General features: G+C 35.8%; 1 protein-coding gene across 1 annotated transcript in view; it reads right to left on the reverse strand.

The window, feature by feature from the left end:
- Positions 1–10295: 10295 nt before the first annotated feature.
- The window catches only part of LOC122817617 (plasmalemma vesicle associated protein), a 169363-nt gene continuing 165902 nt past the window's right edge, over positions 10296–13756 (reverse strand). The window contains exon 6 of the mRNA XM_044090662.1: positions 10296–10914. Coding sequence (XP_043946597.1) covers positions 10910–10914 — 5 coding nt within the window. The 3' untranslated portion in view covers positions 10296–10909. The remainder of the gene's footprint in view (positions 10915–13756) is intronic.

The following is a 13756-nucleotide window of genomic DNA, read 5'->3' on the forward strand; positions in this document are numbered from 1 at the left end:
GTACATTCTTGGTTTCGGACCAAAAGTTTAGAATGCTAAATAGTAGTTTAACTAATGCTCCACATTACTATTTTTATGCCCAAAATTGCATGCTGGCTCAGGTAACTACAGAATGCTCAGCATTGTTTACTGTAAAAAAAATTCTAAACAGTTGATTCACATATGGAGACTCACTGACAAGTAAATATTCAACCATGTTTTATATGAATTCATAATACTTGCCAACAAACAAGTGCACTGAAGACTACACAATACTTTGCCAAGGCTTTTAAAAGTTGATGTCTCCATTGTGGTTTAGCTACTTAAAGAATGTTATACAGGTTATGTATAATTTTCCTACAGTGGTTTGACTGCCAAGAACTGTCACCATTTATGTATAATCAAAATACACCTCAGTTTATGTCGGTATGGAGTATATGATATGGGTGGCATCATCTTCATCATTTTCACTGAAAGTCATTTTGCTGTACAAAAAAATGCATGAGACATCTAATGAGAACATCTAATTTTGTTACAGGAGTTTCAAGTAGGAAGCAAACCTTTCCTCATAGTTTCCATACAGGGTATGTGCTGCCTGCAATTCCCTCTGTACAATATACAACTCCAAAGTCACTTGGGGAGGAGGGGACTAAAGTAGTCGCATTGAAGTCAAACTGCCACTCCAGAAAAGGAAAAAAATTTTCACAATGCCAAAAACTGTTCTGGTCAAATGACGAGCTTTAATGAAGTTTTTCAACACATATTTCTACTACATAATAATAAATGCATTCTCAAAATATAATAAATTGGAATAAATTCAGTATATACAGATATAAAACATACATAAGAAGGATTGTCTAATACAATTTCATTCATTTTTTTTAAAAATGTGTGTACGAGTTTGTCTTTCAATGAAGTCATTTATGAGAAGTATTAACTGATCATGGAAAAGACATGCCTGTTAAGTTCATGTCACTTTCTACTTCTAAACACAAGGATCCATTATTAAAATCACCTATTATAATCAAGCTTTCAAACCATAAATATCCTGAAACACAAACGTATTCTGATACACAAATGATTTGTTTAGCTAATGTTTTTTTAATTACGTTTTCGTTATCTGACAAATGCTCTCTAATGTGATGCCTAAATTTACTAATTGCTTTACCAGTATTGAAACAACTGCCACTAGCAATTGCCTAAATATATAAAACATGCTGTGTTGTAAGAGAAAATAAATGAAAAATAAAACAAGCATCCTCTGGCTCATTGTTTGAAAACACTATTTTTATTTATATTATTTATTTACATGCAACGTTTAGAACCACCATATACAGGGTTACGATCGTGTCTTCAGTTGTGTAACCATGTTATGTGTTCGAGACAGAGATGCCAAGAAATTTACCTTGTGAGCACCTTTAGTCAATGAGAGTGTGCTAAAATCTATTCCCAGCATTCCCCCTTGTATGTTATGGTGTGCCCAGATCATAAGTCTTTGTAGTACAAGGAGTCTTATCTACTCCATGTTCTATCACTCAAAAAAAGTGCTGTGTGTTTAACCGGCCTTGAAAGCCAGTAAAGAATTTAATGAGTAGTGTTGTATACATAGCAAATAAGGAAAAAGTCAGGGAGAGTTTTTAAATGCTGCCCTAATTTGAATATTTTGCTTACAGTCTAACATCTGTAAACTTCTGTGACCATAGTAGAAAGGATATTCAGGGACTGTCACAATGCTCAGGGAGTGTGTAACATTTGTTAAACACCTTTGAAAGTGCTATTGGATTTGGGTGTCATGCTATAGTACCATGGAACAGGTTTATCTTTTTCAGATTTTTGAATGTAATCAAGCTGTTCCATGCAGCACAAAAGTGCACCACTATTTTGTTTAAATTACTAACATCTTTATGAATTAAAATATTTTAACAGCTTCATTTTGTCTGAAGATCAGATGAGGGTAAAGTCCAACAATGTTTTCAATGCAATCAACAAGCAGTGGTATGTAAAGTGCTGCAAAGTTAAGAAATTCTACTTAAAGAACACTGTGTTTCACAACTTTCTCAGCAAGACCCAAACTACTGCTGTGATGAGGAAAAAACAAGGATATAGGATGTTCATTTAATGTCTGGCCTTTCATGACACTGTAATACACAGTATTGTTTGAAGTTGCTGCAAACTTGATAAAAAGAGAGAGAGAAGAACTCATGGAGCAATTGTTGATCAGTTACAAAAAAAAGCCATGTTGCCCCAAGTGATTGTCCGTATGCATATCCAATGATTCCATCATGATCCTCAAGCACACTGGAGTTTGCCATAAGATACAATGAAGAATGATGGGAAGAAATTTTAACACACTTTCATTGGCTAAAGGCACTCAAATGTGACCTTTCCTTTTGCATTCATAACTGAGTAGACAGTTGACATCGCTTTCCTTTTGGTGATGACCTAACATTTATTACATACAATGTTGTGAAGATGGAAAGCAAATGAAAAAAATATGGCTGAGTGGCATAACATGATTGCAACATGGACAAATCCATTTATTTACTGTACTTAATAGTACGCAGGAAGCAAATGTAGACAGCATACTTTTTTTTAAGATACTCTGAAGTTTAAGGTACAAGTTTTTGTGAGTTAAGCTCCAGCAGAAAAGAAAACCTGTTCATTTTCTAATGCCCAGAGAGGTAGCAGTATAGTTATTAGTAGTCAAGTATTTGCTGAAAAAAAAACAAAAAAAGTCAGCTACATGATGGATGAAAGTCATGATGGGTATTCACTCCTAGTAATGTTTTTTTTACTGTTTATTTTTTGTTCTGTGCCATACTGCACTGCTCCATACAATTGTACACTTTGCATGAAACATGCGTGTATCTTAACGCCATACAGTGTATAATACATAGCAATAAAAGAAAAAACACAACATGTGCCACAATGCTATACTTTAACAGAAATACACGCAGCTTTTCTTTCAAGCTATCATTCCGTTTTGTGTGGAATTCTGCTGGGCACCTTTCCCACCACTTGGGTGGTAAAAGATGCAAGGTTTTGTCTTAGCTACTTATACTGGCTGGCCAAGCCCATGCCTTATCACTGAAGTCTGAATTCATTTTCATAGACATAAAGCTTACATATGATCCTTCTGTGTGGCCTGAGTGCATGCATAATTACTGTCACTGGAGGCAAAACCTGCTTTGTACCTTTCCTTTTAAACTGCTGATAGAGACAGCTAATTTTCAGATAGAGATATGAGGTGGCAGGAAGTGGTACAGGGGGAGGTGGGTTCTCCCATTTTTGGAGCTGCAGATATTGTTTCAACTTGTAATGGTCTCGCTGTGAATAAAGGCACTATGGCTTCAGGTCTTGGAAACTCCCTAAACTTAAGCGAGTAATCTAAACCTGTATATTGAATATTGCATTCTGCTTTCTTTGCTTAGCTGTGCAAAACTGCTGCTGTTTACCTCATTGTAGGTTGAATATGTTTTTGAATATTGGTTTATAGTACCTGTATACTCCTTTAAGATGCTATAAGTTAATGAAAAGAACAGATCTCCAAATTAGCCAGTATTAAAATATATGCAATATCAACACTTCTGGCTCTTAAAAGTTGTAGTACAGATGAAAAAGGTGCCAAGTGACTACAATCATATGTCCATAGAAACAATGGGAGAATCATGGGGAGACTATTGGTTATCATGGAAAAAAGCCGACTGTGTGAGCAGACGAGAGGCGCACAACAGTGCATTACTGTGCGTCTCTCTCACTCACTTTCACTGGAGGAATGATCTGGGCTTTGCAGTCTAACTACAGCTGATTCAATTACAGAGACAGCACCATGCCCGGTGTGAATTTCAGGGCTATGTTTTCATCCACTGTCATGTTTACTACTGCTTTTAAGTACAAAGGTAGGTTATCTCCATTTAGTGTTGCAGGGTTTAAGTTTGACTTAATTTCCAAATATGTATATGATTAAGTCTATGGATGGCCACCTGACAGAAGCCCATGTTGTTAGATCTGGATGACCCAGTGGCACAATTACTTTGTATAGGGTCAGTGCCGAGTGTACCACAGGGCTATCTGCTTATTAGAGCTTTGCAGAGTACATTTAACATTTTGGATTTACTGGCTGCACTGGGGTATGCAAATGTGACCCTCTGAGATATCATGAAAATACGTATCGGTTCCTCTGCTTAACATGACATAGGAGGTAAACAGGGTCATCAAACACAGTTCACCAAAAGCATTTTTGCTGTGATAAATTCATCAAAACACCTAACAGGTTGTGATCCAGGATTTTTGCAGTAGATTACATTACTGTGTTTCTAGGCTTCAACACTTAAGAGGTCATTGGTTCCCTCCATTTAGCGGTGATCAGACCCATTGCACAGTACAGCACTCCATTTGGGATGTACCTTGCTAATCATATCAGCAAACTCAAAATAATCTAGATGTTGCTAAACAAAAAGACTTCTGGTTTTAAAACTCTTCATTACCAGAAGAGGCTGGAAGCCCTGTGCATGTGACTGTGTCTTATAGATTCCTAAGGTGTGGGTTGTGCCTTGCTTACCATGCTATTAGAGATGGAAGGACTAGCAATATATTTCAGTAAGTCAAATTCTGCAGCCAACACCAGAACCAGAGACCCAAACCTTCATCCACACATAGGCGGAATTAAATTGAGATATTGATGCATCACGCAGCAGCTCCCCTTCTAAAGAATAACCACCCTCTGCAGGTTAAGTAATACAACTAATTTAAACCTTGGGTACCTGGATGAATAATCCCAAACTTTACCCTGTGACTAACTGGCCCCTCTTGCCTTGTAAAGCCTGAGGGTGGGTATTGGCAAGGGGTATATTGTCATTAGGCTCAATTAACCATGAGACTCTTAAGAATCCTATCATACAGTCCTGGAAGTTTAGCAGGCGAGTGCAGTGCAGGTGTAAATACCCTTGATATTGTCTCTGGGTCACAGCCTGAACAGAAGTAGATTAGTGATTTTTTTTTTTTGTCTTTATACGGGGACTTGTTTAGTAAAACTGATTTTGTGGTGCACCAATCCACATTGTTTAGTTTCATTAAACTATCTGGAACACTTTTATAAATGCTGCTTCAGTTGTATGAGTTGCCTTCACAATGCCATGTCTAGGTTTATGAAAAAACAGATTATCCAGTATATACCAAGTATCATAAATGCTGAATGTGACAGGCAGAAACACAAGCATATAAAAAATAAATCTGTTTAAAGCATGAAAGTGTTAAGCCACACTGTAATTCACAAAGGACACATCTGAAACCTGTCTCTGACCCTCGAACTGCGGCATATCGTTCTTTGTTATAAGCTATTATATTCACACACACACACACACACACACACACACACACACACACACACACACACACACACACACACACACACACACACACAATTTTTTTGCTTATATGATATGCAATGTTTGGGTAATTAGAAATTGAAGATCAATGCCAAGATTGGGGGTGCAGCTGAACAGCAACGTCAGCCCCATAGTGGTACAATGGCAATCGACTATTAATTGGAAAGGTAGTTTATTGCAGTTGTATACCTCATTAATTATAAGGGTAGTATACTGTTATAAAATTTCTCACAATATTATATTAAGGAAATACATTAAAAAATATAAAATTTACATATGCACCTGCCCTGAGCTTTATCATTTCAGAGTGATGCAGATTGACTCATTTTTATTGACTACACATATTCATGTTCTTGCAAATATTTCTTCAGTATGCATATAAATCTCTTAAAAAAAATCTGTCTTATGTTTTATTCCTCCTCTTGGACATCAGAATTATACAAGTTACATTTGGTTTATAGTGTCATTGCCAGTGAGGTGAGCTGATGAGAGTTTTGTCATCCTCTGCCATGATTATGTATGATCCAACTGTACGGGAGCATGTTAGCACTAGATACAGCCATACGTTTCCTGCTCGGGAAGAGAACTGAATCTCAGTTCCCTATTATTTTGTAGTCTAAATTCCTCTCTGCAGCCAAATTAAGATTTGGCTAACAAACATTATAGCAGAGCACATCCTTTTAAAGATGTTCATTTCATGTGGGGCATCATGTTCATGCAATATGAGTTCAGCAAACCAGTCATGAACTGAAAATATATGACAGATGATGTTTTCTGATGCAAATTTCCCTTACTGCACAAATGAAAAATTAAATTGCTCAACATTTTTGTTAGTGTGGAAATGCATAACTGCTACTAATTGTTTTTATTTCTTATCACTGAAGTCTGAATTCATTTTCATAGACATAAAGCTTACATATGATCCTTCTGTGTGGCCTGAGTGCATGCATAATTACTGTCACTGGAGGCAAAACCTGCTTTGTACCTTTCCTTTTAAACTGCTGATAGAGCCAGCTAATTTTCATATAGAGATATGAGGTGGCAGGAAGTGGTACAGGGGGAGGTGGGTTCTCCCATTTTTGGAGCTGCAGATATTGTTTCAACTTGTAATGGTCTCGCTGTGAATAAAGGCACTATGGCTTCAGGTCTTGGAAACTCCCTAAACTTAAGCGAGTAATCTAAACCTGTATATTGAATATTGCATTCTGCTTTCTTTGCTTAGCTGTGCAAAACTGCTGCTGTTTACCTCATTGTAGGTTGAATATGTTTTTGAATATTGGTTTATAGTACCTGTATACTCCTTTAAGATGCTATAAGTTAATGAAAAGAACAGATCTCCAAATTAGCCAGTATTAAAATATATGCAATATCAACACTTCTGGCTCTTAAAAGTTGTAGTACAGATGAAAAAGGTGCCAAGTGACTACAATCATATGTCCATAGAAACAATGGGAGAATCATGGGGAGACTATTGGTTATCATGGAAAAAAGCCGACTGTGTGAGCAGACGAGAGGCGCACAACAGTGCATTACTGTGCGTCTCTCTCACTCACTTTCACTGGAGGAATGATCTGGGCTTTGCAGTCTTACTACAGCTGATTCAATTACAGAGACAGCACCATGCCCGGTGTGAATTTCAGGGCTATGTTTTCATCCACTGTCATGTTTACTACTGCTTTTAAGTACAAAGGTAGGTTATCTCCATTTAGTGTTGCAGGGTTTAAGTTTGACTTAATTTCCAAATATGTATATGATTAAGTCTATGGATGGCCACCTGACAGAAGCCCATGTTGTTAGATCTGGATGACCCAGTGGCACAATTACTTTGTATAGGGTCAGTGCTGAGTGTACCACAGGGCTATCTGCTTATTAGAGCTTTGCAGAGTACATTTAACATTTTGGATTTACTGGCTGCACTGGGGTATGCAAATGTGACCCTCTGAGATATCATGAAAATACGTATCAGTTCCTCTGCTTAACATGACATAGGAGGTAAACAGGGTCATCAAACACAGTTCACCAAAAGCATTTTTGCTGTGATAAATTCATCAAAACACCTAACAGGTTGTGATCCAGGATTTTTGCAGTAGATTACATTACTGTGTTTCTAGGCTTCAACACTTAAGAGGTCATTGGTTCCCTCCATTTAGCGGTGATCAGACCCATTGCACAGTACAGCACTCCATTTGGGATGTACCTTGCTAATCATATCAGCAAACTCAAAATAATCTAGATGTTGCTAAACAAAAAGACTTCTGGTTTTAAAACTCTTCATTACCAGAAGAGGCTGGAAGCCCTGTGCATGTGACTGTGTCTTATAGCTTCCTAAGGTGTGGTTTGTGCCTTGCTTACCATGCTATTAGAGATGGAAGGACTAGCAATATATTTCAGTAAGTCAAATTCTGCAGCCAACACCAGAACCAGAGACCCAAACCTTCATCCACACATAGGCGGAATTAAATTGAGATATTGATGCATCACGCAGCAGCTCCCCTTCTAAAGAATAACCACCCTCTGCAGGTTAAGTAATACAACTAATTTAAACCTTGGGTACCTGGATGAATAATCCCAAACTTTACCCTGTGACTAACTGGCCCCTCTTGCCTTGTAAAGCCTGAGGGTGGGTATTGGCAAGGGGTATATTGTCATTAGGCTCAATTAACCATGAGACTCTTAAGAATCCTATCATACAGTCCTGGAAGTTTAGCAGGAGAGTGCAGTGCAGGTGTAGATACCCTTGATATTGTCTCTGGGTCACAGCCTGAACAGAAGTAGATTAGTGATTTTTTTTTTTTTGTCTTTATACGGGGACTTGTTTAGTAAAACTGATTTTGTGGTGCACCAATCCACATTGTTTAGTTTCATTAAACTATCTGGAACACTTTTATAAATGCTGCTTCAGTTGTATGAGTTGCCTTCACAATGCCATGTCTAGGTTTATGAAAAAACAGATTATCCAGTATATACCAAGTATCATAAATGCTGAATGTGACAGGCAGAAACACAAGCATATAAAAAATAAATCTGTTTAAAGCATGAAAGTGTTAAGCCACACTGTAATTCACAAAGGACACATCTGAAACCTGTCTCTGACCCTCGAACTGCGGCATCTAGTTCTTTGTTATAAGCTATTATATTCACACACACACACACACACACACACACACACACACACACACACACACACACACACACACACACACACACACAATTTTTTTGCTTATATGATATGCAATGTTTGGGTAATTAGAAATTGAAGATCAATGCCAAGATTGGGGGTGCAGCTGAACAGCAATGTCAGCCCCATAGTGGTACAATGGCAATCGACTATTAATTGGAAAGGTAGTTTATTGCAGTTGTATACCTCATTAATTATAAGGGTAGTATACTGTTATAAAATTTCTCACAATATTATATTAAGGAAATACATTAAAAAATATAAAATTTACATATGCACCTGCCCTGAGCTTTATCATTTCAGAGTGATGCAGATTGACTCATTTTTATTGACTACACATATTCATGTTCTTGCAAATATTTCTTCAGTATGCATATAAATCTCTTAAAAAAAAATCTGTCTTATGTTTTATTCCTCCTCTTGGACATCAGAATTATACAAGTTACATTTGGTTTATAGTGTCATTGCCAGTGAGGTGAGCTGATGAGAGTTTTGTCATCCTCTGCCATGATTATGTATGATCCAACTGTACGGGAGCATGTTAGCACTAGATACAGCCATACGTTTCCTGCTCGGGAAGAGAACTGAATCTCAGTTCCCTATTATTTTGTAGTCTAAATTCCTCTCTGCAGCCAAATTAAGATTTGGCTAACAAACATTATAGCAGAGCACATCCTTTTAAAGATGTTCATTTCATGTGGGGCATCATGTTCATGCAATATGAGTTCAGCAAACCAGTCATGAACTGAAAATATATGACAGATGATGTTTTCTGATGCAAATTTCCCTTACTGCACAAATGAAAAATTAAATTGCTCAACATTTTTGTTAGTGTGGAAATGCATAACTGCTACTAATTGTTTTTATTTCTTATCATGGTCACTGAAGACCTTTGGCACCTTAATGTGTCAGAAAAATGCATCAGATAACTTTGAGCCATATTGTTGCACAAAACTGAATATGGTAAATGCAGTGTGACTTAAAATAAATCAAAGCAAAAATAATTAGATAAAATACGTTTTATAATATGGTTAGTTTTCTCATAAGTATGCCTAGAAATGTCCTATCACAAATAGCCAGGAAAAGAAGGATTAATAAACCATAAACATAGTTTTTGAAAACTTGGTTTAAAATTAGAGGCCTGTAGCAAGAAATACAAATGGGGCAAAACTTAAATTCATCTCACAGAAGCTAAAACCACAGAGCTGATGGAATAGCTGGAAAAAGGTCTATTTTATTTGTTTTCACTAAACTTCTTTTAGAAAAACACAGTATTAAGCATTATCCCTCCAACACATGCATTGACTTTCTGTGGAACAGTGCATCACTGCATGAATTATAATTTGGATGTGAGGTTAAACCAAATTATTTTCTAAAAATTCTACTACAATAAGGTAAAGATGCAATTTTATAAATGTGTCATATATAAAATAAGTTCTCACTGAAGAATATTAATGGTTGATTGGCAAAGCATTAATACTGTGAAAAAGCTGAAATACAGTGACTGTAATAATCATTCACATAGAACAACAAATCAGAGGTCATAAAATCATAGCTGGTGTGCAGAAGAATAAATCGGTTAGAGTATTTGCTGTTTAATAACTGAGACAAGGCAGAAGGTTCAAGAACTTGGATGGGTAATGTGAATAAACACTTATTCATGAATTGATAATGAATAACTTCTGTCAGTGCATTTATTTGTTTCTTTCTGGTGATCCACAGGTAATTTGTGCATTAAGAGAAGGGCACAGTTTTGATTGGTTAGTTTCACTTTATTTTGATACAGTTGTCACAGTCCGCAATACCACAGCAAACGTTAATTAACAGCTACAGTCTAGTGTTCAAACACCAAATCTGCACTATATTTAAAACTAGACAGAGTAAGAGAATAACATGATTTGTAGCCATACTTAAGTTGATGTTTAAAAGCGTATATTCTTGCAAAACTGCTATTCAATTAAGTAATTTGAGGTTTCTAAATGAAACTGTCTCAGTATAGGTTCCTTCTACTTCAAAACTTTGTTCCCAAGAAATTTTAATGCCATTTACCCATTGTCTAGGGCACCATTGCCATGTGCCTTTTAAACCGGTTCAGAAGCAGATTTTGTTGCTTTTGCAGGAATGTTACTACATGCATGATTAATGCTCCATTTTTCTGCATCTAGTCACTTTGTGATCACAGTAGAATGAGAAGCACTTTCATATAATACATACGACTTAAATATATATATATATATATATATATATATATATATATATATATATATATATATATATATATATATTTATTATTTTGACCTCCCAAATTACTTTGTATTTCTTCACAACAAAAAGCGCGTCTCTTCTTTTGTTGGCTGGTTTGGATTTAGACTGTGGAAAGATGGAAGGAAAAAAAAATTAGCATAGATGTTTCAACATTACTTCAAGGATAGCAGTAGATTCCAACAGGAAGAGTGGTATTGTGTAGATGACCATGGAATATGACTGAACAACTCATGTAATCTGAGTATTTCCAAGAAGTGTACATGCATAATGATCGTGTGTGGTTATTATAAGATAATTATATGAAATAATTTTTAATAATGAACCAAAAAACAAACCATCGTATAAGATACTTTAACACTAACAAACATGAGCACTGTTATAATAGTAACACATACCTATTTTCTGACAAAGCTTAAAGAATATTAAACAAGCATGATAATTCTACGTGTTGTTATATCCGGTTACCTGATAAGTTTGATTCTGTTAATATCTGTTGCTGCTACTTCGTAATTACAGGTAATGCATCACACATTGTTTCTTCATTTTTAAAGCCTAGCTTTTTAAAGTTTGGATGGCTTTGTTTTCAGTTTTGTTTAATATGAAGACAAGTTCTGTATGTTGCTTTTTAGACTTACTGTTAGTGATGGTGGAGTGTGCATGTCTGCTCATCTGTATAACTCTCTTAGATGGGATGGTACGGCAGGACATAGGGATAAATAAAGCAAAGCAACACCCAGTTAAAGTTGATCTTTGTCAAAATGAGTTTTTCTCATTGCCAAGTGCTTTACTTCCTTTAATACCATCCCAAGATTGTCGCATACAAGAAAGCATAACATACATGGCAGTTTGCAGAAAAACCTGCCAAATTCTAGTTAATCAAAGTACACTGTGGTAGGACAAAATTCAAGAAACTCCTATATCTCATGGTTATGCAACTCCAGAGTTGGGATATTAAGGTAGTCTGGGTAATGTAGTGGGATATCTTTTCAGAATTGACCTTTCTGACTGCAGTTGTGCTGAATTTGATAAAATAGCAATTTGTGTATTTTCTCACATATCTAGAAAATGCAACTTAAATGTGGTGGCTTATTTTGATCGTAAAATTTCGGATCTCTTCAGTTAACATGTAAATATCACTTTGTTGTACTTCCAAGCCATATTTTTTTTAACTTCTGCTACCTGCAGATGCAAACTACGTGCCCACTCTTATTTGCCTGTATGTTCTATGAAATATTTTTCTCATCTATCCATCTTTTCAGACCTCGTCTTGTACACCTTTAGGCCTAGAATTACTTGTACCTCAAAACTGTACAGATTTTTGCCTCATATTTTTGACCTGCTCCTCATGAAATGCATGCTTTTCTTGAACATCACTGAGGTTTAAAGTCACTAAATAATAACAGACCTTTGAGTTTCAGACTTCGTATCCTTCAGAAAATGCATTCCAACACAATTCAGGTTATTCTAGCAATCTTAAGTTTATAAGAGCAATACTTAAAAATATGTCCCTATTTTTGGGCCATTGTTCCCCCTAATTATTTTAAAGTTTGTCTAGATTTCTTGTGCTAGGTTGAGAGGCATGGACTTAATTCCATCCTATATCAAATGTGCCTTCTCTGATCTTGCCCCACCTAGAATTCCCATCCCCCACCCTGAAGTAAGATGTCTCCCAACTCTAGAACAGCTTTGTCCCCCCATTATTTTAAGCTTTGTGCAGATTTCTTGTTCTAAGAGGTTGAGAGGTATGTCCCCAATTTATCAGGTTAATAATAAACATTATAAAATAAAAACAGCATTTCTAACTAAGTGAATACCTCTCGGCTTGCAATTAATAAAGCAGCAATATTTCCAAATAAAACAGCTGAGAAATAACCAAGGCATAGCAGCGATTCCAGCATACAACATCCACGAGCAGTCAAAAACGTTTGTTTTCTGATATTTGTTTGTATACAAAGAGGTAAGCGCTTTCACGTAAGCTTTATCAGACCGTTAACATTTAAAACTTCTTGTTCAACCCTTATATATACATCACATGTCTAATCTTATTAATCAATCCTGCTTTTAAAGTGATATTCAACTCACATCACGTAGGTAAAATCTACTTAATACATCAAAACAATAAAAACAAAGATAAAATATTGTTGAACTTGTAATATTTTATGACATTTTGCACAATTCATATAGTCAGATCTTATAACTAACAAAGTAGTATTGCTACTACTTACTTAAAATGTTACGAGTACATTCTATCTGTATAGACTTACAAGTACATTCAGTATGCATATATACTACATAAAGTCCATGCAAGACTTAATTCAGTTATAAGTTCTGCTATTAATCTATCCTTTAACTCCCTAAGTATGACCAACTATTGCCTTTACATTAAATCAATAATGTAAAGTTGAGTAGTGTTTGTTGTCTTCAGACATTTAGCAACTGTTTTCAAAGCAGTTATCATAAACTAATGTCACATTTATTCAAGCCATCATGATCATAAAACGTGCAGATAGTTTCATGCAATTGGCCAGTATTTTGACACCGGATAAATTAAAATAAGCTATACTATATGTTATACTTTGATCCACAAATTACAATAAATACCTCTCGTTGTGTAAGTTCATTATCAAAGTTCCCATATATTCATTACTTGTAAACTATATTTAAATAATCAGGATAACTATTAGAATGCCATGTATAAGTTAGGAACTGGTTCCTAACTTATACATGGCATTCTAATAGTTATCTTTATAGGACATTCACAGAGTATTTTAACACTACGCTAGTCACCATAGTAATCCAACTTAGAGAAATATAGGTCAACCGACCAAGACCTTGGCAGTTATATATTGGTCTAAAACAAATGACAATGCGATAAAAGTCCACTTCAAAGTTATGAGAACAAAGTGTTGTGTTTTCTAATTTATAGTCAGATGGTGGTTCAGTTAGA

Source organism: Protopterus annectens, chromosome 13.part0 (assembly GCF_019279795.1).
Source record: "Protopterus annectens isolate FY-2018-M chromosome 13.part0, PAN1.0, whole genome shotgun sequence".
NCBI classification, from domain to species: Eukaryota; Metazoa; Chordata; order Ceratodontiformes; family Protopteridae; genus Protopterus; species Protopterus annectens.